The sequence below is a fragment of the Lutzomyia longipalpis genome, chromosome 2 (genome assembly GCF_024334085.1).
Source record: "Lutzomyia longipalpis isolate SR_M1_2022 chromosome 2, ASM2433408v1".
NCBI classification, from domain to species: domain Eukaryota; kingdom Metazoa; phylum Arthropoda; class Insecta; order Diptera; family Psychodidae; genus Lutzomyia; species Lutzomyia longipalpis.
Window position 1 is genome coordinate 22087951 of NC_074708.1, and position 25900 is coordinate 22113850.

Sequence of the window (25900 nt, forward strand, 5' to 3'; positions counted from 1 at the left end):
AAAATAGAGAAAAATCAATGGTTTTTCTCTCCACTCCTTCTGTAGGTTTTCTTCTTCTTGGCGGCGGTTTTTTTTCGGTTCGACCTCCAGCTGTTTTTTTCCGATCTTATCCGCAGTTTCCTTTTGAATTCACAAACTCTTCGGATTTTCCCTATAAGATCACTAAACTATGCATTTTCCTGAGAAATGCATCACTTTATTTGCAGGAAAATGCAGTGGAAATAAGGAAAATTTCGAGTTTTCACTCCACTCCTGCGTCTATCGGTTTTCTTGCGCGCGGTTTTTTTTGCGTACTGTCAGCAGCGGTTACTGCGAAAATGAAGCTAATTTCATGGTAAATGTGGTGGGAGAATTAAAATTTTTCTTTTTTATTCCCCTTGTTTGCCTTCAGAGTGTGAAAATTTAGGAGTTTTCATGAAAAATTGTGGTGGAAATAAGGGAAAATCAAGTCTTACAGCCTATTTCTTACGAGAAAAGATGCAAAAACCATCGATGTTTTAACAAATCGATAGTCACAGCAATTAGAAACTATCGGTGGGAAAAGACTATCGAGGAATCGATAGTTTTCCCAAAATTATCGATAGCTGTCGATGTAATAAAATGGAAAATTTAACCGACAAATTACTAAAATTGTGGAAATGCTGGAAAATCGGGGAAAACGACAGGAATCAGAGGAGCTTAAAAGAAATTCATTAATAGCTGACGTTTTGCTTTAAAAAAAGCATTTTTTTGATTTGAAAAAAAAAACACTAAAATATCACGAGAAGCCTGAAAATCTGGAAAAAATCAGCTTCTTTGAAGAATTCTTGGACATTTTCGGCTTTTTAATCCTGCAAAATACTTTAATTTTTTAAATCATTTAAAATAGTAGGTAATTATTTCTCGCAAATGATCCTAGATTTCTCCAACTTCTTGCTAGAAAATTTGTATATTTCTTGAGATTTCTAACCAGAAAATTCAGGAAAATAATCAATTTTTGAAGCAAAATGAAGCAATGAAAATTTCCTAATAAATCCCTATCTACTTTTGCGTGAAAATGTGGTGGAAATTAAGGAAAATCCATATTTTTCCGTCTACTTCGCCAGTGAGATTTGACTTCTTTTCAGACTCCGCGGTACACAAAGTGGTATCGGATCGGTAATACGCAGAAGCGGTTTACTGTCACGAAATTCCGTTATAAAATGCGGGTAACTTCAAAATGTCTATTTCAAATTTTCTTTTCTGTTTCGCAAAAATTACAGAAGTATACAAAAAGGAATTTGGAAAATTCGTCAATAAATTAAGAGACAAAAAGAAGACGAAAAATTAAGTTTATCGGCTTTGGTAGGGAAAAAATTTCATACAAAATGTGGCAAAATTTATTTTGGAATCCAATATTTCGAACCTTTGGAACATTTCCTTACACAACGTGTTGGCGACATTGCTTTCTGAGCCTGGCATATATTAAATTTCCTGCAGAGAATTCTGCAAATTCTGAACTTTGTTCGCGAATTTTTCACAAATCCGCATAATTTATTTATTGTTTGGAAAAGAAAAATGAAAAATTGGAAAAATTGGTGAATTTGCATTACATTACACATACAACATAAGCGCACTTAATCGACTTAAGGTGTTTCCGAAAACTTTGTTGTCAAAAAAAAACTTCAGAGTGGTCGAAGAAGTCAGTCATGGAGTGCAGTTGAATGGGTGTTGTTGTGTGGCTGCTGTAGAAAAGTGAAGAGTCCTCCCATAGATGGTCAAAATCAATAACAAAGGTGATAAAATGTGGTAATATGGCTGTTGTGGGATCACTGGAACGCATCCTGGAGGATGCCCAGCTGAGTGGAGAGCTAAAATTGAGCGGAAGGAAGCTGCGGGACCTCCCAAAAGCGGCCGGAAAATACAATTTGAGTGATACAGTTTTCGCAGGTAAGGAAAGTCCCTTCTTCGTCCATGTTTTAAGGCACTACAAGCATAATGCTTGAGAGTCAGCTGCCCGGGGGACCGCCACGAACACTTGCCCGCGGCGGAAGTTGCCTTTGTGCGGTATTTTAAATGCAAATTTCTTCTCCGGAAAGATGTCTCCGTGCCTGGGCGTCGTATGCCTTTGTCCGCATTATCACCTTTTTTTTTTCTTTCCTTCGTCTTGTATTTATAAATTCCGAGCCCCTCCTTCAAACGCCAACACGATGCACACAGTCTCGCGGGCCCCGTGGAAAGATGCGAGAGACTCCAGAAGACTCCAAATGGTGTGTGGAGTATTTTCTATTTTTGACTACAGGAATCCCCCTTTGCCCAATAAATAAAACTTCCCAAAAGCCTCCAATTTATCTCTCCGTCCGGGACGGGAGTTTTCGCAACAAATAAACATTTTTAGCGTTTCTGGAGTGCTTTTGCCTGGCGTGAGTGATTCACCCTCCTGCCCCGCAATTGTGTGGCACATCTGGTGCAATTTCCTCGCGGCGGAAAATCCCCTCCTATGTATGTAAAGTAGAGTGTGCGGCTGGGAATCAACCGCGACAGATCGATAAGAATCACTCTGGGAAACGGGATGAATGCCACACATTCACTTCGTTGGTCACAGAGCGAATTTCTCAATTTGTCCTCAATTTTTGCACACAGCAGCTCAAAATATATTAATGAGAATTCGCTATTGATTCACATTGGGCAATTTTAGCATTTTATTTCTGCACTCTTCGCCTTTCCGGGGACACTCCACCAGCCAATTCGGCAAGCTCTGGCTCAATAAAATGAAGAACATGAGATTGGTCACGAGATATTGGTGTCTGTCCACCAATCCATCAGGCCAGAGTGGAAGCATATAAATGCCAGCCCCATGAATCGGCAGCGATTGTCAGCACGATTTTTTCGGGGAAATTTACATTTTGCGTGAAATGTCGCTCATGCTATCATGTAGGGGCTTAATTCCAATGTTGGGCTCAAGTTGGAATATTAATTTATTCAGGTAATAAGAGAGACACTGAGCTGATCATCTTTTATTTAATTCCTGGATTTCAGAGATAATTCTTAATTTAGAAATTAAAATAAGTAATAAAAATGCTAAGATAGGAAGAAGGAAGGATAAATCGAGTTTTTAAACATATTATGTTAAATGAAATATAAAGGAGTCTATTCACTTTTGATGAAGTTTCTCATTTTAATCGGAATCACTCTGAATAAGGAAAGGACAATATTTTACACTTTCCAGCGACGTTTCGGCAAAATTGGCATGCATTTGCTCTATTGTACGAAAGAAATTGATTCACTCTTAGTCGGAACAAAAACCTATTCGAAACTTTTCTCCAAATGAAGAAAATCTTACAAGAAGTCAAAAAACATTTAAAAAATCAATCAGACTTCTAATTTGTCAGTTTGATTTGATTTTTTTTCTTCTAAGAAATAGCTTACATGTGCATTTCTTAATACTTCTAATTGGATTTTTTAAAATACTTTTCAGAAAAAGAAAGTTTCGAATTCCTGGAGTTCTAATAATCTTATGATAAGTCGAATCTTTTGCATTTTAGCATTTCCTTATTCTTTAAATTTCAATTAGAACAACTAGAAAAACAACTACCTACTACTGAAGCTAACTTAAAAAAGTTTTCTCACTAAAAAAAAATATTAAAGAAAAAGATATAATAACCTAAAAAGAAATTGGAAAGAAATAGATCCTATTCAAGTAGAATCTGACGGAATGTTTTAAATTTTTGGTGTTCTAGGAAAATTCCTTCCGATTGCGTCAGCCAAGGGACGGTAGGTCAACCCAAACACATCCTTTCAATTTTGGGGGCCAAAGCTTTCGACGCTTCTGTGATTGACCACTACTGAGGAAGACGCACAGAAGCGTCGAAAGCTTTGGCCCCCAAAATTAAAAGGATGTGTTTGGGTTGACCTACCGTCCCTTGGCTGACGCAATCGGAAAAAGTTTTCCTAGAACACAAAAAAAAATAGATCCTACATCATAGAACTTAATTTGGTTCTATGGTACAGTCTGTTCTCTAAGAATATTCAGAATTAATTGAATAAGTTTGTCGTCTTTAATTAAACACCAATTAAATCAATTTTGTGCCACTAGAACACCACATGAACAATCAATTCACGCATTAAAAGCACGTTTTCTGACCAATTTGTTCAATTTGATGATCTCATTTGACGACTTAAAAAAAAACAATTCTTCGATTAATCCTCTTTGCTTGTGGAATCGATTAAAAAGAGTGTCTGTAATTAATTTTTGTTTCAATAAAGTAATCCCATATGGGAACTTGGTGAAAAGCAGGGTGATGCCACTCATGTAAAATGATGTGTATGAGAAAATCTAATGTTGTCCCCAAGGCTTTTCTATTTCGAGAAATCATTCTAAATACATACAATATCATTTCCAACACTCGGTGGGGTGTTGTGAGTGAGAAATAAAAATGTCTCTATATGATTTTCTTAGTTGTGTTCTAATGATCATCGTGCGCGAGAGAATAAAATGTACAAAAATAGCGTCACTTTGGCTTCGTGTTTATTTTTCTTTGCTTTTTTTCCTTCCTATAAGCAGCCGCCACTTACCAATTCCGGAAGAATGTCAACAAACTTCTAGTGCTTTGGCTCATAGAACATGAGATATCATGGTGTGTTGTGTGTCGGGAAGAAAAAGACCACCACCCCTTTCCTAAACCAATTAGCACCATAAGGAGACACTCGTACTGCCAACAACGGGTTAAATATTTCGCGGTTGTTGTGGCGATGGGAAGTGAATAGAAAATAATTGTGGATGAGAAAAAAAAGTACATACACAAAGACTTGTACTATAAGCTCAAAATTGCTGGCGGCTGCTTAATATCATAAATCGGTCATTATGTGTGAAATATCGCCTTTTGATCTTTGATTCGAGATTCGTTTTTGGGGTTTTTGGTCATAAGATCAATTTTAGGTCTTTTATTACTAAGATTTAAAAAAAATGAAAATTTAGGTATTTGTTTTATTAAAAGGGGATAGCCAGGGGTACAATGGATAGAGCACTCAGTTCATAACCAAAAAGTCATCGGTTCGAGTACTGAACAGGCGCACAATTACGCCCTTCACCAAAGACATCATTTCATACTTATTCACTTTTAATGGCTACCGGGAACTTGAAAATATACATAATTAAATAAATTATATAAAAAGATTATTTTAGCAACAGCTCAAACTAGTTCTCCACGGCGATATTAAACATTACCCCTATGTAAGAAATGAAGAAAAAAGTTTTCACATTAGAGCACTCATATTAATGTATTTTTACTCACTTCTTGATAAAGCTGCGTGAAAGTGAGTTAGATAACGAAATTATGAATGATGAAATAATAAAAAAAAAGCCTCCATACAGAAGTTAATTTCATTATATTGGTATAAAAACGAGAAAATGCGTGCTGAAGAGGTGAAAATATTCGTGTTTTATCGATCTGAATTATTCCAAAAGAACCATTTAAAGCAATGAAAATATTTTTCTCATGTGTGTGTGTGGCTTTTGCATTTCGTGTCAATTTAGCTTAAATTGGAATTTAATTTATTAAATACATCAGCAAAATTTTCTTCGATTAGCTGTGAAGTAGCTTACATAATTTGTTAATAGTTCGTATACATATGGCAAAAGTTTCTTGCAAATGGCTTGAAGGTTTAAAATTAACCTCTAATGAGCATGATATTGAAATTATGTTTAAACAACTGTTTTTTCTTGCCTATTTTCATGCATATACTTATTGAAATTCAAATGTATAAAGAAGAAAATGGATACATTGCCTAATCATTTGTGTTGATGTGGAAAAGAAACGAAAAGTATTACTTACGTCGAACAATAGATGATTCTGGGAAGAAATTTTGTTGGGGGAAACAGCTACAGGTTCACTGCGTTGTGCCTGTTTTATGAGGAGGAAAAAAAGGTTTGGAATAGGGGAGAAAAAGAAACTGTGAGAGGAGTCCTGTTGAGAAATACCTGAGGAGATTTAAATCTCTAAAATAACAGGTAAACGTGTGTAGAGGGTGGAAAAGAAGGAACAGAAGAAAACCTACAGTTAAATGTCAGAAATTTTATAACATTAAAAAGATCAAGGGATTTTTTATGCTTAAAGTCATTATTCAATGCAAGACATTATTTACCCGAGGGGTTCTAGTCACACCCCGCGATTCTCCCCAAGTAATGGTGGTTCGATTCCCGGTTAAGATATGTTTTTTCTTTGAATAATTTTATATTTTATGCATAAAAATATTTTCTAGAAACTTTTAGATTAAAAAATATATTTTAGTGTCTAATTGTAGGTTTTTAAAAGGAATACAATTTACCAGATCAATAACCTGAAAATAAATTTAAAAAAATAAAGTACCTAAGCTTTTATTAAATGATTCTCTCTGCGAGTTTTATTTTACAACTTTTTAATCTTAAATAATGTGCTACCTCTATTACCGCAGAATTGTGCTTTCTTTGCATTTAAGCGTTGCTAAGTTGTTATAAAAGAACCGCAATTATGTAGCGATTCCATTTTATCAATGTACTTCATTGAGCGTTACTATCGCGAAAACCCATTTAATTATATTTAGCCATTCACTGGTCTTTTATGCTTCTCAAAACAAAAAAAAAACATGGACTGTGGTTCTCAATACGACAGCCTATATTTAATGTCTTATCTCTGGAGGGATTTTCTTGCGCGTATATACCAAAAATTAAATTAAGTTCTCTTCCAAATGAGAGATTTACTGCCTGAACTGTTCAGTGAACCATTCTTTTTTTATTTCTTCCTCCTTTTCATGCAATAACATATAAAAAATATTTCTTTTGCGTTCTTGAATCTCACATGTTTAACCCGTCGAGTGGGTTCTCTTATTTTCTACACAGGTTCTTCCAACAACCTCTTGTACCTTTGCCCATCCTCATCACACATACACAACAAACAATTTTATTTCTGATGCTTGAACGACGACGCAGACGATGGTAGAAACGTGACAATTTCTACCTTTTCTTTGTTTCTCACATAGAGAATCTCTTATTTTTATTACACATTCGAATACCCTGCTCTTCTTTCCAACTTTCATTTACAATATAGGTGAGATACGGTCTAAGTGATTCAATTTTTATCAAAAAGTTTAAATTCTTTTAAAGTTTTAAAAGAATTGAAAGAAACAATCGTATTACCTGAAACCTTATAGATAGTCAGCGGAAAAACTTAGGAAGCAGCCAAACAAACCTGCCATTTTCTTGCTTTAGCAAAAATTTGCCTGAAACTGCAAACAATGACGTCATTGTAAAAAAAAATTTTGAGCGAAATTTCTTTAAGCGAGTCTAATACAAAAAAATGAATAGTTTTCTTTCGCTTTCAATTTGTATCTTCTTAAAAACATTTTATTTTTATTATTTTATTATGGATCTATTGAAATCAGAAACTCATAGTTAGTCCACTGTGCCACGATGCTCTCTATACTCGCGTCTGGATGCGTTTGTCGGTATTGAGGCAAAATTCTAAGCATCTTTATACAACACACATCAACTATGCTATTGAATAGGGAAAAAGTGTATGGGGCAACATAAATAATAGCCTTTCAGAGGCAAAAGAACCCTCTCGCCTTTTTTTCCTCTTTTTTTTTTTCCTTTTATTATATATTCAAGTTCTCCGTGTCAGTCATTCCCAAGTCCCCGCCATTCCCCTCGATGGTAATTTTTTGTGGTTAAAGATTCAGTGAAGGCGTCTCGAGGATTTTCTCTATTTTTGCTGTGCTACCTACATATATTGTGAAAATACAGACAAGTCACGGAGGTCGACTAAGACGCCACTGAGGGGGTGGTGAAGAAATAAAATGTGATTTATGTATGTTGGGTTGTACAAAAACGAATCTCTGACCCAGACCCTCATATAAGAGAGCACCATCGTATTGCGACTGCGGATTATCGATCAGCTGATTTTGCTTGCGACGTCCATTTCATTCTTTTCGGTCAACCCAACAGAACTTTTGCAGATGAGATTTAAAAAAGCGCGAAACGTCTTTCATGGCTGGAGCTCTGAAGCCTCCTCAAACCCATGTGGGGGTTTGCTTTCTTTCAATTAACCCCAATTAGGGAGACAATTTTTTATTATTTTTTATTACACCACAACTGGAGGTCATCAATGACGAGCAAATGAATTTTCATCGAAATAATCACACCAAATGGTGAAGTACATGTGTGATATACAATTGACTATGGGGAGATATAAAATCACTGGGGCGAGCAATTTTTTTTTGTCTTATTTACTTTCCACGCGTATATAGCGCAGTATAAACTGCGTAGCATTGAGCTGAATGTTTTGAATTTTTGAATGAAATGTTTGTAAAATATTATGTCTGTTGTTCTTTGGTTAATTTTTTTTGCCATTTATGCTTCAGTAATATTATTGGCTTTTTGATGTCTTATCGAGGGCATTTTTAGAACCAATTCTGGTGTGAAAAATTCTTAAGAATCTGGGAAAATTTTTAAAGAATTCAATTGAAGAGACAGGGTAAGAAAATTAATTAAAAAAAACTTTTGTTCTTTATTCTAATCAATTTATTTTACAAAAGATATGAGTATTTGAGTATGAGACTCAAATACGGACCATTCGGGAAAACGAAAAAGATTTGACTCATACCAGACTTCCTTTTTTAATTTTTTCTTCAAACTCATTTAACATTTTTATTTAGCTCAAAATGTTAGTTCCGTCTTTATGCATAAATCATTATGCATCATTCCTGCAAGCAAGGTTCTCTTAATTTGAAAATTTTACTTGAAACACTGACGCACATGTTTTATCCATATTTAAGTAAAATATTTCAAGTTTTTCCCAACTGATTCAGGTTTTCCCTAAAAATACATAAAAATTTAATTTCCTAAAACATTTTATTTCAATTATCTCTTTCCGTTATTTTACCCTATAAATATATAGAGACATCAAAATTCGACTAATTTTCTCCAAAGAGACTCTCCAATAAATTCCTCTTGAATTACCAAAGGGCTTGTGAGTAATTTCAATGGAAGAATCTCAATGGAGGGTGATTTTATTGATTTTAGGGTGTAGTAGAGCGGATGAATTGTCGACACATGGAATTATTTTATGAATTTGGTTTGGCATTAAATTCATCACAGCAATTAGCTTGAGCAAAGTTTGCCCCCCAAAAGTCAGTAAATTTTCAACATTATGTACCTACTATTGTTATGTTTGCTTCACCTTAAACTTGCCGTGGACAAATTTATGCACGGTCTGTTGCCATAGCTTCAAATTGCATTTTACTTGTGTGTGGGTTTAAAAATAAAATTTGAGCTCTTTTATGCTACTGGTGGACGAAAATTTATGCACATTTCGTCGATTTATGGGCTTGAATATTTTTTTCTTGTTTTTATTTTCCTCTTTTAGACAATGAATTCTTAAGAATTATTGTTGATATTTTCTCAATTACACGTGCACAGTCGCGCGAATGGATTACTTCAGCATTTTGTTGTGAATATATGATTAAAACCACTCGAAGCTCTCTCCATAAAATATGCTCGTTGTAAATTGGAACAGATTCTAAACATCTGATTAACACGTGAGACGATGATTCACCAAAGAGCGCATAAATCATTTCGACACTTTCTAAACATAAGAATTCATTTTGGGTGTTATGCACTGAAAAGAATGAGGTGATGATTTATGCCATTTCGATTTCACACAAAACTGTGCCACTACAAGATATTTGGGAGAAAATGTTACACACACTGAATTATTATTCATACAGCTTCTTTCATGTGATTTTGGGGGGCTTTTCTATGTAATCATATTTTTCGTGTGCTCCATGTACTATCAATCTTTCAGTGGGAAAATCAATATATAATCATTGAGATGAGGAAATTGGGTATTCTCAGTAATCCAGCTATATCAGATTGGGATGTAGAAAATGAAGATCCCCCTTTGAAAACAAACTTAAAGGGAGGGAAATTTTATAAATTCCCATTGAGGCTTCATATATTACAGCATCCGCACATCCATCCAAACAGAGATAATCCTTCGGGATCTATTTACTATTGACATTTAGTCGGATATTTTGTTTGGACGAAAAGAAAATTGAAGCATGAAAAGGCTGGTGAGCACATAAAAACCATGGAGAGACCCTCACAAAATGGGCGCCACGCATCAAAAGCAAGACAATATTTGTTAGCAATAAATCCCATGCAAGGGAAAAAAATAGTGAAACTCTATTCCTAAAATGTACAAGCGAGGATTAGCTGAAATTCCCATTAACAATCAACTTGTTATGACTTCGAAACAAACTAAATTCTTTGCAAAATGTGTATACATACAAAATGAAATTAGTCTGCCATAAATCTTCATTTCCTACCATTAGCGCCTTAATAAGAATTTACTTCCAAATACGCTAGGCGATAAGACAAATTATTCGCCCTGAAACTATTCTATAAAGCTAAATTCATTTGAATGAGTAATATTTGAATAAATAGAACCGAAAACTTTTGAATATTTTCAAAATTGATGGGAAAATTCATTTGCGGTATCATCAAACAACCCCTCGCATCATTTTATTTTCAAAATATTGACAAAAGCGCCCAAACAGCACACCATTTATTATTCTTCAGCTGACAATCAACAAAACTTCCTGCGTAAATTTTAAAGACAGCCCCTCATTTTATTCTGATATTTCTCTAACAGAATATAAAAATTCATAGAAAAAAAAATGAAATTAGGTTGAATTTTTGCCAAGTGTTTGTAAAATATTTCTCCTCAATAAAAAAAAACAGAAACATTTTCTTATCGTGTAGCATTTCCTGGCGAATGCCGCGAATGCCCTTTAGCATTTTTTTTTTCTAAAGCACAAAGTGTATGGGCAATGAGGGAAAAAAGAGATCACACAGACCCATTAAGCAGCCAAAAGAGTGAAAATATAAATTCCAGACTCATCAGTAGCACACATCTCTCTCCCCTCATGTCCCTCCTAATTAATTCCTATTCATACTTGTGAGTCTTCAATGCTTTAAATTCTGTGGACATAACTTTTTTTTTGTTTATGTAAATTTACTTTTTTCTTCAGTTATTTTATTCTTTCATTCTCTTTACATTGTCGAGTGCATATCAGTTGAGTTGTTGCGAGAGGAAAGTGATTGAAAAGGAAGGTTTTATGTTAATGATATCGTCTATATGCGTGCTTATGTTGTATGCAAAAAAAAACATAACCGTTTGAGCTTTATACTTTGTACAATGTTGTGTAGAAATTCCAAACGATTCATACTCAATTTAATTCGATGCAAAATGCAAGTTTCGTCTATCCATCATTGTACGTCGCAATGTCTTTACACATCATTTAAAATAAAATTAAAATCTCGGGTTTCCCGCATGTAAATTTCATTCACAACATTTCATGAAAATTGTTTTGGTAAATTGTACAGCTTTGGAAATAGCAACAGTTCATTAATAAAGTGGCTAAATTGCATTTACAAACTTTCTTTGATCCTTGGGGAAAATTTTTAATTTAAATTGCTGGCTTTAAACACAATTTTTGCATAAGCGTTCAAAGTTTTTGTAGGTTCACATCCCCTATTCTAAAGTGGAAATGTAGGTAGGAAATGTATTTTTATTGGCTACCCCTTCTCTCTTACGTTACCAGTTAGAAGTAGGGCCTAGTTTTTTATAGCCAGTTGTTGACCTGCCAATAGGTCTAGCATAGAACCAGAGATATGAGATTTTTTTAAGGTAGGGGAGGACGGGGTAATTTGGCCACTGGCGGTTTTTGGGATATATCAAGCAAGTATGGTAGTATGAAGAAAACCAAATAGCCCTATTTTGTAGGAAATTTTCCGGCCTACAACTTCCCCATATAACACTTTTCTCTATCTCGATGAGAAATGGGTGAATTTTCCATTTTCCTGGACCCTTAGCTTAGTGTCCAAATTACCCCGAGCACGGGTAATTTGGACACTTTGGCGCACAAATTATTAAACATGAAAATTTTTGGACAATAAAAAAATTTTATTTTTTCGATTATTTTTTTGGAAGATAGGATATTTATCTAAGATTCATTTCCAGTAATTTGCCAGATAAAAATATTTAACAGAGCCTCAAACTTTAACAATTTCTGAACCATTAACGGGCAAAGTCTAAAAAAGGCCATTTTTCAAATTATCGTAAATTTCTTTTTTTAGATAAAATTTTTTATCCTACTTTGCTTATAATTTGTAAGAAAACATTAAAAGGCACAACCGTGCCGGAAAAACTCAAGTGGCCAAATTACCCCACTCCAATTTTCCGGAAAAAACCATTTCCACAGGAAAATCTGTTTGAGATATCGGAAAATGGATGTCACTATCGTGTTTATGATGGATCAATGACCCTTAATGGCTTAAAAGTTAATTTTTAAGTGTTAAAAATTTTTCGAAAATGACGTACATTCAAAATGCCAAAAGCACTTGAAAAAGTGAAAAAATGATTTTTATCAAATAAAAGAAAATCTAATGATCGGATTTTTCTCAAACTTGGTACGATTGATTATCTCTATGGGGAGTATAAACTGTGGAGAAATGGATTTTCTAGCATTTACCATACTTGAGATATTCCCATTAATGACTTTGCCAAAGTGGCCAAATTACCCCGTCTTCCCCTATATTTTCCTGGTTTTTCTGCATAAAATTCTATCTTATGCTTAAATTGATTTCTAATGATTCAAAGTCTACAGATAAATTTGGAACTTTTTGATCAGAATTTATAAGAAAACTAGGAAAATTATCTTAACAAACGTTTCACGGAGAATAATCCAAGTTTTTCCACTTTATTGCCCATCCATTATCGACAGCGTGGTGATCCCGGGAGCAAGCTAATCGAGCTATACAACGTGACTCATTTCGTTCAATCACTAAAAAATATTCATACATTGTTATTCTCTGTCTCTCATTCGCTGTAGATCTATCACGAAATCGTTTCTGTGAACTGCCCGAAGATGTGACATCATTCCCATTCATGGAAACCCTCCTGGTCTATCACAATGCAATTCGCTCAATCCCAGAGACGGTAAAGGAGTTGCGTTCACTAACATATCTAGACTTACGGTAAGTGCTAAATGTAAGATTAAAAAAAAATAAGTTGTTGATTTAACCTTTGGAATGCAGAGGCCTTGGTAGTTAAGTAGAATGCGAAGGTGGGGTCGTTGAACGACCCCAAAAAGAAGGCCAATTTTCTCCCAAATTATACAAGCTGGAGTTGTCGGGTTAGTGCCTATAGATTCCTTATATAGTCCTCTTGCCCCTTGCATCACAAATTTTTCACCACAAAACACGTAGAAGAAGATATTAGGGAAAAACATTTTTCACAATTTCTTCTTGAGAAATTTGCCAAGAAAGTTAAGCCCAACTAATATTTTTTTTTCACTCTTCCCCACATCCCCCTCATTCCCCGCAACGTGATAAATGGCCATATTTCTCGAATATTCTTTATTGTTTTGCACATTTACATGCTTCTAATTATGTTTTATGTTGTTTATGCTCTAAGAAATTTTCCGCAGTATGACCGTTACACCAATTTTTGAATTCCCTTCTTCTACATTTTTCTTAATAACTTTTCTTGTGGTGGTCGGATTGAGCTGAAATTTTTACACAACCTCCTCAGATAACCAAGGAACTTATTTCCAAAAGATGGGAACGCTATCTTTTATATTTATTGAGTTGTAGCACAAAATATAGTGCTGGGGTCGTTCAACGACCCCGCTCCGCATTCCAAAGGTTAAAAAAGGGTTGGGCATGATGGTAACTGAACTTTTGGTGTTTATTTGCCCCGTGTGCAGAAGTAATCAATTGTGTGTGCTTCCACGAGAAATATGTCTGTTGCCACTGAAAGTGCTCTTGGTGGGGAACAATCGTCTGAGTGCATTGCCAGAGGAGATGGGGCGTATGGAGAAATTGACTGAACTCGATGCGGCTTGCAATCAAATAACACACTTGCCGGCACGCATGGGTGACCTGAGGAGTCTCCGATCGCTGTCGTTGCGAAATAATCTGCTGGTCTATTTGCCGCGGGAGGTGACAACACTGCAATTGGTGTCACTTGATCTCAGTTGCAATCGCATTGCCACGTTGCCCGTGGAATTGCGACTGATGACGTCTCTCGTTGATCTCGAACTCGATAGTAATCCCCTGACATCACCACCGGCAAGCTTATGTGTCCGTGGGATGGTGCACGTATTTAAGTACCTCGAGACGATGGCACTGCGTGAGGGGCGCAATATTGTCGATGGGAATGCCACCCTGAGACGCTCAGCTGTTTCCCAATCCATGCGTACGTCTACGGAACGACAGAGACGTGGGCATGTGGATTCGGGGTATAGTACGACGAGTGATAGTGGTTTTGGGATGGAGAAACGATGGTCCAATGATGACAATAGTCCAAAGAGATCCCCAGTGGCGCTCCATGTGAAGCCCGATGCTGCGTCCCCAGTCACAAATACCTCCCCCAGCAATGGGGATGACCAAGTGGGGCATAAGCATGTGATTCACATTCAGGAGAAGCACGTAAATTCAATTGAATTATCCCCAGAGGCGGGTGAGGATGGTGCAATAGAGAATGGGGTTGGTATGGATAGGAAGCACCTTGGTAATGTGCAAACGTACCGTGAGTACAAAGAAGCTCTGCGGCAGCAACGGAATCAAGAAGCATCGTCGGTGTATCGTTCCAAGGAGCACACACCAACAACCCCATCGCCCAAAAGCCAAAGTTCACCAATATCGCCGCAGCATAGCTTCACGAGTAAATTGGGTAACGCAAACCAAATGATATCAAACCAAATTGCCGTTGACAATAGGAAGCACACGGAGGATGCTGCTGCCGCCCAACGGCGACCTATTCAGAAGGTACCACCATCGAGGAATGTTTGCCAAGAGAATGGGAATACCTCACCGCAGCAGAATGGTGGTGGTACGGGTAAAAAGTACGCAGAATGTAATTCATACGTTAAGCCCAGTAGCCCAGTTCCGGTGGGGAGTAAAGAGACGAGCCCAGTACCGGGGAATGGTGGGAAGGTCAATGGAAGCATAAGGAGTGCTGTGAGTACGGGTAAATCAACATCGAAACAAGGACGGACGGTGTCGTGGAATCGTGAGATTCCTCCAGAGAAGCTCAGCTTCACCATGAGGCGGGAATTTGATCGGCAAAAGGAAGAATCTGAGCTTATTCAGCAACTGAGACAGGTAGGGTTTCACTCTTCTTTTCTTTTCTTCTTCTACTCCACATTAACCATGGTGTGAATATTTAAAAAAAAAATTGCATTGCAGATTATTGAGACACGCCTCAAGTTAACACTCCCCGAAGATATTGCTCCTGCACTCACGGATGGTGTTGTTCTGTGCCATTTAGCAAATCACGTCCGGCCTAGATCTGTGGCCAGTATTCATGTGCCATCACCGGCAGTGGTGAGTAAGCTTCTCATGTAATAAAATCATGCTAAAATATTCTTATCTAAAAACATTTTAAAAAAAAACCCGATTCTCGATAATTTATGCTCACAATACTAAAAGCTCCGCATTGTGGTGGGGATTTGAATAAGCTTTTATCTCAATTCACCCCATCGATTAGCATGAATGTTGCAAAATCATGTTTTGGAATAATATGCGGCAAATAAAAATGGTTATGCCGGGATGATTCTCCAAAAATTCATTTTCACACAATGCTTCCTGGACTAAAAATATGATAATCTTTTAATAAATTTACGATAGAGATTTATCTCTGTCATAATCTACTTATATTTACTCATTTTCTTGCCCAAGTTTTGGTGTTTATATTTATTTTTGTTTTAGTGGTTTAGTCGGTTTAGTAATGAGTTTCCAAGGGCAATAAAAAATTATATTCTTGAGGGGAATTTCCTTATTTGGCTTCTTAATTAAGAACAAGGATCTGTGGATTGTTTATTTGTTTTCCAAAGAGTTTTCCTTTGCGAAAGCTTTATTTTTCACAATAAAATCTAAATTTCTCTCTATCTGCAAAAGGAGTTCATTCACTTTTGTTTATGTCATGTTGAAAATTTTTTAACTTCATGAAAACTGAAATAAAATAATTATAACTAGTAGGTACGATTTTCTTAGAAAGATTTTAATGCGACGATTTTATACAAATATTATCAAATCTGTAGACCAAAAAAAAACTTTTATCGAACTTTTTAGCCTGACAAAAAAAATGAAAAGACTCCTTGAAGCTTTTATATAGAGTCCAAGGGGATGTTATAACCTCATTTTCTGTGAAGAAAGGTCACTTTTTGTTGAACAAAATGTATGAGGAATTCTCGAATCTCGATCAATCTCGACCGATTCCCGAGAAACACTCTAACTTTTTTTTATATTAATAAGTTATTTCGATAATGAGATAGGGATCAATCGAAAGCTAATTAAATGTACTTTCGATTGCAAGTGGAATTGTGCAAATTGATCCCTTCTTTTGATCGGAAGAAACCGCTGCCTCACGAAAAGTACTGATTTCTCGGGGTTGGGCATCCCCCTGTTTTAGTCATTTTATTGGAATAAAAATGAACTCAGATTAATATTCACAAATTGGACATTCAAAGGAGAATTTCTCATCGTTCTCTTGGATGAATTTTCTTCGTTTCCAGACGATTATTTCATTCTCCTGCAACCTTGTAGGGTGCATCGAAAAGATGCCAAACAAGATAAAGTAGATGTTCTCATGTTGCATAGAAAAATCTCTCAATGCAAATTTTCTGGGAAAAATATTCTTCTGCAAAGAACATAGTAATGAAAAAAAAATGTAGGGGAAACTGGGGTAATTCGGTGAATTTTTGGGAGATAATTTTTCCTGAGTTCCATGGAAATATTTGAGATTTCCCATGAGAACTATCCTATAGGAAATTTTCCGGACTATAACTTTGTCTCAGACGATTTTTCTCTATATCAATGGGAAAATGCTTTTTCAGGCCATTTTCTAAACCCTTGCAAATTTGCCTATTCCAAAAATCCTGGGGTAAAACGGTTAATTGCGTTTTTTGTTCGCTAATCTTAATTTAATGAAATTATTTTAGCAAGGCACTATAATATCTATTGAGAATGAGAGATTTGTGTACCAATTAAAACTTTTTTTTTAATAAAAAAATACAAAAATTAAAAAAAATCGTTAAATTTAAGAAATTGCCTTTTTTATTTTTTTAGTTTATAAAAATTGGTAATAGTAAGTGATTAAACATCCCAAATGGTATATAATAGTTATACTAATTAAGAGAAATTATTTTTTCAAAAATTTAAAAAATTATTTTGAAAAAAAAAACACCAAATTCACCATTTTACCCCAAGGGGTACTTTTTACTATCAGTGTTTTACGGGAAAACTCGGAATTTTTTTTCGGAAAATTCAGATTAGGTTCGTGTTTAGCAATAGTTACTCTATCGAAAAATGTATTTGGATCAAAAAAATTGCAGAGAATTTCGCCAAAACTGAATTTGTAGTTGAGTGGTCAGAGTAACTTTGAAGTTCGAAAAATTTGTTTTTCAAATAAAAGCCAATATATAGGATCAATTATTATGAAACTTTCTAGGTTTAGGCAGGGGTATAAAGTGCAACTACTGACAAAATTAGACAGTCTAGCTCCCACTGGCTTCCTGAGATATTAATTTTTCTTTTTTTTTTTTTTTCAAATTCATCATTTTACCCCAGTTACCCCTATGAGCAACAATATTGAAAGTATAGCATTTCAAGGCATTAAAAAAAAATGATGATGGATTATCTTCAATTACCTTGCCCTCGTTGACTGATGTGTGTGGTTTCTTGCAATTTCAGCCGAAACTTACAATGGCGCGATGTCGTCGCAATGTGGACAACTTTCTGGAAGCATGCAGGAAGATTGGCGTTGATGATGTAAGTATTTATTTTTATTGATGTTGTTTCTTTTTTTGTTTAGAATTTAACTGGTGATTCGATTTATAATCTAATTCAAATTTCTTAAAGGAATTCTTACTCTTTATGATTTCAAAGCTCTTTTTGATTTTTTTTAGCCTTTGGATTAGTTTTTTTTTTATAAGAAAGAAGTTATAATACGGATCATCAGTGTAAATTGTGCATTTTTGTTTTTTTTTATTGTTGTAGCGTTTTCTTTTCCATCTCTGCTTGTTTTTCCTACCTTTCCTCTCAGCTTCTCAATTAGTTGGTGTTCCACTTCGTGGCCAACACCAAGTATTGTAATCGTCGGAAAAACCGACCACCTCAGATCGGGCTCAAACTTGGTATGAGCACGTTTTAGACATCCCACATTACGAATATGGTGGTGGAAAATTTTTGATCCGGCCGGCCTGCCGGCCGGCCTGCCGGCCTGCCGGTGGTCCAAACTTTGCCTTATAACTCGAGAACGGTAACAGATAGAGACTTCCGGTTTGAAGTTTTCTATAGAAATGTGGGTGTAAAATTTCATTTTTTCGCATTTTCAAAATCCAAGATGGCCGCCGTCCGCCATTTTGAACTACTGTCAACCACTTCCCTTATAGCTAGAGGTCTGAAATTTTAGTATGTTGTAGAACTCAGTGAGAGGTTTTCATCGATAATTCATACTTGAAAATCGATCAAGCGGTTTAGCAAATATGGCGGCCTAAAGCAAAAAGTGTTTTTTCGATATATCTTGAGAACGGCTTGACCGATTTTGACCATCCTGGTATCAAATGAAAGGTTTCAAGAAGCCCTACAACTGTCTCAAACATTCTAAGTTCCAAAAATGGCCGCAAGAGGCACTAAAATTAAAAACTAAAATTGCATAACTTTAAGGGGCAATATCTCCGAATCCCCATTATCGATTTCCTTTAAATTTTTATATGTTGTAGCCTGACTCAATATCTTTCACCAGTCCGAAAATGAAGAAAATCTATGTCGCCGTTTAGAAGATATAGCCATTTGAAAAATTCTTGAATTTGAAAAGTTCTAAGAACCATATCTTCTGCACTGCTTGACCGATTTTGCTCATCTTAGTATCAAATTAAAGGTTTTGCAATTCTCTACAACTTTCTAGAACATCAGAAACCTATAGAACCATTCCTTCGAGACAAAAAATGCCAAAAACTGTTTTAGTAAAACAAAAAGCCGCCATTTTGTGTTCTGGAGATGACCTTGAAAATTATTGAACATTATGCCAATTTATAGCCTGTTTTAATACCTTTCCAAAACTAGTCAATAAATTTCTGTAGGTCTTCTAGGACCAGAGATATGACCATTTTTATGCATCAAATTGCCGAATTTTACAAAAAAAAATTAAATTTGTCTACTAATTCTGCTCACAAGTAGTATTACAACGCATAAACAAACTTCTACACGTTGTGGGACACCAACTCTTATAACTGGACGCGTTATGATTGACTTTCTTCTCTATTAAAAATGCATTTTTTTTGTAAAAATCTCTTCAAAATCTTCTCTTTGTATTTAATGGTGATGTGGGGAGGGTAGAAGATGATAGAAAATTTATTTTAGCATTTAAGATGAATATAAAGACAAATTAAAAAAAAAAAAGAAAGTGAGAAAGACCTCTGCTAACTCGCCTGTTATTGGTGTTGGTTGCAGGAGTGGATATGCTCCTGTGCTGATATTGTGGCACCCGATTGGGAGGATTCCATGGGCATTGATGGGCATTTAGCAGCACCACCCAATCCGTCTGCATTGTTTGCCACTGTGGCCGCATTGGTTGATATAATGATGGCGCAGGAGGATGGCACAGTTGAGGTTGATGGGCAGCCGCTGATGGAGGATATTTGTCCTGAGGTGCAGCCAGCAACCAACACCAATCAACAGCGAGACAACGATTGCTACGATGAGTATTTTAAGAGTCGTGGCATCCATTTTCCAAAGACCACACTCACAAATAATGGCACAAGTCGTGGCAATGGCTGTGGTGGTGGTGGAAGGAAGAGAAAAGTGCCCCAGACATTGGATCTCTTTGCAACATCACGGGGCAATGGGAAGGCAAAAATGTTTGTGGGAAAGCGCCACTTTGCGGACACATTCCCAGCCATCAGTGAAATGACGGAGGAGTGTGAATATGATTCGGATATTGGAAAGTTCAATTGCCGCACTGAACATGAGAGTGCTGTTGTGGATGGGATAAATGATTTGAGTACACCGTCGTGCCATGGGAAGGGCCCGCTGGGCAAATCCACGCTCGATTCCGTTGAGAATTACAATCTCAACAAGAGTGAGGATGCCGATCGGAAGATTGTTATGAAGAGAATTGAATTTTTTGAAGGGAAAGTTATAAATCAAAAGACAGAGAACAACAATGACTGTATCAAGGCAACTAATCAATTGTCCACGTACCTCTGTCTGGGAACATTCTTCTGCACTGTTCTCTTCCTTCTCATTTTTCGACCTGGAAATTGAGAATCTCTCTGTTTTTATTTTAAAATTACTATTCCTCCATTAAAAAAAAAAAACATTTTATTAGTATTTTTTGTAGTAATTTTTTTTTGATAAGTCTTTTTGAGGCTATAAATTTGAAAATGATTTAATTTTACAAAGAAATAACATTGAAATCTCACTTCCTTATTGAAATAAAAAAAAAACATTGTTGTTCCACACATGAAACTTCCATGAAAAAAAAAAACAAATAATAGAAATTTTAGAGCTATATTCAATAGCTAGTCATAATGAAAAAAACAAGAGTTCAATATAAACAAAAAAACAAATAAAACTTTCTTTTTATTGTGGCTAAAAAGGCCACAGCTTCATGTACTTATTTAATATTTAATTTAATATTTTATTTTTATAAAAGTTGTACCTTTTTATTTCAAGGGGGTGATTAGTTTAATTTCTTGTTTATTTTCTAAGTCCGACACACATAAAACGTGTTTATTAAATACTTCAAGAATTAAAGAGTTTTGTTTGACATTTGAAGCAAATTATCAAAATCTGATAAATTTTGTATATTTCAAATTTTTCCAAATTTTTTTTTGGTTTTAATATTTTTCTTATAAATTTAAAATTTTCAAGGGTTTGGTTTTGTATAGAATAAATTTATCAAAATCGGTTCAAGTATGAAGATCATTTTTTTGTAAGTGATCAATAAAAAGTAGGTACACGTTTTTAAATTAGAGAATCTCAAGACTGTAGTCCGTAGATTTAAACTTAAAAAATAACTTTTCAACTCAGACCTGATACATTCTTAAACTCCTATGAGATTTAATTAAAATCGGACCTGGGAATGAACTCTGAGATTTTTTGCATTTCTTATTCTACTAAAAGCTTTTATATTTTATATTCATTAATCTTACTTAAAACTTTTATATTACTTAATTTTGCTTTTACTTTGAAAAATCTTTATTGAATCAAATTAAAATATATAATATTTTTGAAGGGTTCTAGGGCAAAAAAAAAAACTATTTTTTAACACCACGCATTTTAAAATTTCTGTCCCTATCTTATTTCAGTAAAAAAATTAAAAAAAAAAAACAAACAAAAATTAGAAAAAGAAATATTATTTTTCAGCTTTGCTATACGAATGATTTTAAAACAATTTGAACAGAGTCCAAAATGTTGATTTGCTTCATGAAAAAATAATAAAGAATTATTCACGATTTTGTAAAGAATTTTATAAAATGAGCTTGAATTTTATGTGTGTCGCAATTCTCATAAAACTATATTTAGTGCGTGTTCCTAAATCTTCAAAAATATAGACTTGATTATGAAGGATAATAAATTTGATAGCAAGAGAACGATATTTATTAGGTTGCAACGGCTTCAAATAAATTTATTTTTTATTTCAGTGTACTTAGAATGTGAAGGCATTGATTTATAAAATATATATTTATTATTAGGTATATATTGTAGAGTTTAGTAAATACAAGAAGTAATATAATTAAAATGCTTTATTTATATATTAGGCGAGGAAATAGCGCAAGTGGCTATAAATGAGGAAAAATTGCAAAAGTTTATATACAGTGAAATATATCAAATCAATCAAAAAAGGGAAACACAGTTGAAAACTGGTTTTACATAGCAATGCCTTAAACATATTGAAACAAGATGGTTTTAAGAGGAGATTTAATAAAAAAAAAATAAAAATAAAAAGGCCGTGACCACAACAAAACAATGATACTTATCCATAAAATTTTCTTTTTTTCAAAGGACATTAAAAGGCATTTAAGAAGTATTCATATTTAGAGGAACTAAAAGATGAAAGATTTATGAGGCAGTTAGACGTGTATGTAGGTAGCTGTTGAATAGGAAATTTAATATTAAAAGTATAACTTTAGTTTTCATATTTTTTTCAACAGTTTTATGACAAAAATAGTATAAATCTTCAATAAAAAAAAACAAACAGCGACCAACTAAAAAAAAAAATTTTTTTTATAAATTATCTTATTATTGTGAATAAATTTTTATTTAAAAAAAAATTTTTATATTTATATTTTTAAGCTATTTTTGACATAATACTGAATGTTTCAAAATAAATAAGAACCATTGAGGCAACTTAAAAGGCTTTCTGTTGTACTGTTGAAGAGTTTTTTTTATAATTTATTTTGGAGAGATGTGAGAGTAATAAAGAAAAATATTCCATATTTTACAGTATTCCAGGCAAAAGAATAATATATAAAATTTTAATATATTCTTATTCTATATAGCATTATTTTTATTATTATCAATATACAAACAAACAAACAAAAACATTTAAGTAAATTATGTCTTTCAAATAAATTATCTTTGCTAAATTGTTTTTTTTAATAAAATTTAAAATATATTTTTTGAAATTTGAAGATTTTGGTAAAAACAAAATGTTGATTTTTTTCAGAATCTCCTTTGTTGTGCTGCGGATGTCCTTGAAGGGAATCGCGTTGTCCAAATTGCCATAACAGTATCAGAATTGCTTCGATTTGTCAGCAATACCCCGGGAAATGGGCGGGAAACCCTAAATTCCATTAAATCACCAACGAGAGTTCTTCTACCGAAGACATCCTCATCACCAGTTCCGCCATCCACAACGTAAGTATAGGAAACAAGAAAACCTTTTAAAACAAAAGAAAAAAGAACGAAAACCTAGCTTTTAGGAAAACTCTAAATATTGGGCCTAATTCAGCGACCAAGAAACCCTTGAAATCTTTGAATTTTGCACTGAAATTTCAAGATTTCAAGCCAATTTCAAGGGTTTCTTGGTCGCTGAATAAGGCCCATTATTAGGGAGTTGAGCAAGGGTAAAAAAAAATGAAACGTATATTTGTAGTCACGTACTATCTAAATTTTAATTGTAGATTTCTAAAATCGTCAAAGTAAATTCTATCATGTCTAAATAATGTAATTTAAATTCATTTTCAGTAGTTTCGTTTCATTTTATTATTCATTTTATCAAAATCGGATCGGTTTTGATAATTGAATTATTGTTTGAAAATTGATTAAATTACTCTGAACCTAATTTGACAAAAGCTTTGCAAAAAAATACTTTTAATTGGATCATAAATTAAAAAAAAAACTAAAGAAAATGAATTTGTCAAAATCGGATAATTAGTACGGGAAATTAAATAAAAGTCCGTAAATAAGAAATCTTTAAATGCCTCTAAACGTTAATAAATTATAAAATAATTTTATCTATCACGAAAAAATAAGTCAAATGATGCTTTCAGAACAAAATAAATTTATCTAAATCGGACCATGACAAAATATATTTCACAAATTTTTTAAATTAATTTTTTAGAGCGGTTCTGTATTATTATTCGCTTTGGTAATTTACCTTGATTCGTGTTTTCTTTTTATAATTAAGAATATGTTTCTTGTGCTTTTCTTTTGTATTATCACAAGACATGAAGAGATAAAAATAATAATTAAAAAAAAATGAAGCGAACAAGAAAGTAATAATAAAACAAAATGGTGCCAAAGGATTTTTTAGACCGTAACGAGTTATAAGAATTGCGATGAATTATGTTAAAGACTACAGATGGAAAACAAAGCAAAAAAAAAGCGAAAGATATTTTTTAAGCTCTTATTGCAAATGACAAAAAGGATTTTCTAGTCAGAATAGCATTCTTTTTCTCTCTAAAAAAAAACACGTAGGAATTTAGAAAACCGAAAACTTGCTCACTTTTCTCATAAATTAAAAAAAAAAGTATAAAAAAGGAAATTGAAAAGATACAAGACACACAAAAATAAATCTCTAAAAAAAGTAAATTTATGGACTTGATGAAATTTATAGAAGGAACAAAAATTAGTAAAGTAAACATAAAAGAAAAATATTTAATGTGATTCAATGCACAAGTAAAAAATGGATGGAATGTGAAAATGATACATTTTAAGGGAATTTAGGTAGATTCAAGTACATTGTAATGTGATTGAAGGTAATTTTTAGAAAAGTGGCGACAATTGTGTATTTCGTGTTTTTCTAATCATACAGTTCTTGGACAAGAATTATAATTATAAAAAAATTAGCGTATAATGTGTAGCCGGAATCATTACGAATATATAATTAAACTTACCTCTTTTCAATCAATTTTTGACTTTTATTCATCTTCTAAACGGAGTTTTAAGAAGGATATTTTTAAAGTATTTCTCCACTTGCACGAATTTGTTTTATTTATTTATCCAAAAGTAATTAATTTAATTTTTTTCTTTAGACAAAAATTATTTTCTTGGTTTTCTTGAAACAAATTTTTACCGTTATAAGTTTGAAATTTCAAGAAAGTCACGTGACTGTGTTGTTTTTCTACCAGTCAACTTAGCATGAAAGCATTTACATGCATGCCAGTGAGCTTTTTTATCGCTTAGAAGAACTTTTCATGAAGTTGAGCTTTTTATCAACAGAAAGTGTGATTATTCAATTTAACCCTTTAACGTCCAACGTGAAACATAAAAACATTGAAACATGCGCTCTTTTATCGCGATTTTTATTCTATGAATTTTTTTAGAGGACTTTTCTCACTCAAAACGTCTTCTTTGACTCCTTATGCGTGAATTTGATGCATTTGTAACATGGAAAAACAATTACATTCATAAATAAATGAAAAAAAAATGTTTCACGTTTGGGTCAGCGTATGACCCAAAAAACCTTACTTACTTACTTACTTAACCGGCACTACAGCTGGTCTCCAGCCTTGGCCTGATCGAGGATCCTCCTCCATCTGTCCCTATCCCGCGCCACTGTCCGCCAGTTCGGCACCCCTATTGACTTGGCGTCCTGGTCCACGCCGTCGATCCATCTGAGGCTGGGCCTTCCTCGTCGCCTCGTGCCATAGACTCTACCCCAGAGGACTTTCCGAGCTGGGTCGTCTTCATCCATACGTGCTAGATGACCAGCCCACCGCAGTCTATTAAGGCGTATTTGCTTGACGACATTTACCTCTCGGTAGCGCTCGTACACCTCGTGGTTTACTAGGCTTTGGTCGTCGTCGGTGTATCAGTCCAGATCCGAGGCTCCTTAATTCATTCTCACCAGGGGTTTTTTTACAAGAAGGGGAAGGTAGCCCCAAGCTAAACCTGCATTATCCGGCGTGGACGGAAATGGGCTGGTTCGCGGCATAGGTTTGACCATAGGTTTATCGTGGGCGTGAAGAGCACTTCACCAACACGTACTACTAGCTATACCTAATGCTAACTGCGGACGGTATTAACCCAACGCAGCCGTTCCCCTATCCACCACCCGGGGACGCGCTTGGTAGGTGGCCCAACCCCCAAGCCAAAAAACCTTAAAGGGTTAAAATAAGTATATCGTTGAACTTAAGAATTAAATTTTTGTTGCAGAAGAGGGATAGAGGTTAGCGGTTAACTTAAGGTTGGTTGGTCTAAATGGAATTTTTCATGATTTTATGAGTCAATTTTAAAACGAAACGAATTTCCGTTTTTGGAAATATTTTTTTTAAAATAATTTTTAGCATAAAAACGGGTAACTAATCCTTTTGATTAGAACTTCAATTTCCAGATAAATCCTTAATTTGCGACTCATGACAAATTTGCGGTTTAGCTGTGAACATTTGA

The 25900-nt window shown here is 34.4% G+C and overlaps 3 protein-coding genes across 4 annotated transcripts in view; 2 read left to right on the forward strand and 1 right to left on the reverse strand.

Moving 5' to 3' along the window:
• The window catches only part of LOC129789568 (unconventional myosin-IXb), a 146420-nt gene that overhangs the window by 15000 nt on the left and 105520 nt on the right, over positions 1 to 25900 (reverse strand). The gene's annotated exons all lie outside the window — the stretch shown is intronic.
• LOC129789594 (leucine-rich repeat and calponin homology domain-containing protein) lies at positions 1638 to 24419 on the forward strand. 2 transcript variants are annotated; one of them, XM_055826517.1, is made up of 6 exons: positions 1638 to 1908; positions 12889 to 13033; positions 13765 to 15163; positions 15248 to 15385; positions 17753 to 17830; positions 19514 to 22215. In XM_055826517.1, the coding sequence occupies exons 1-6, from the start codon at positions 1773 to 1775 to the stop codon at positions 20324 to 20326; spliced, it is 2709 nt and encodes a 902-aa protein (XP_055682492.1). In that variant the 5' UTR covers positions 1638 to 1772; the 3' UTR covers positions 20327 to 22215. The 2 variants fall into 2 exon arrangements, with proteins under 2 accessions (XP_055682492.1, XP_055682493.1); XM_055826518.1 differs by lacking the exon at positions 19514 to 22215 and adding an exon at positions 22734 to 24419 and having other exon boundaries at positions 1651 to 1908.
• Positions 22821 to 25900, forward strand: part of LOC129789683 (serine/threonine-protein kinase meng-po) — a 40242-nt gene continuing 37162 nt past the window's right edge. Inside the window, exon 1 of the mRNA XM_055826685.1 lies at positions 22821 to 22924. The gene's annotated coding sequence lies outside the window, so the exon portion shown is untranslated. The remainder of the gene's footprint in view (positions 22925 to 25900) is intronic.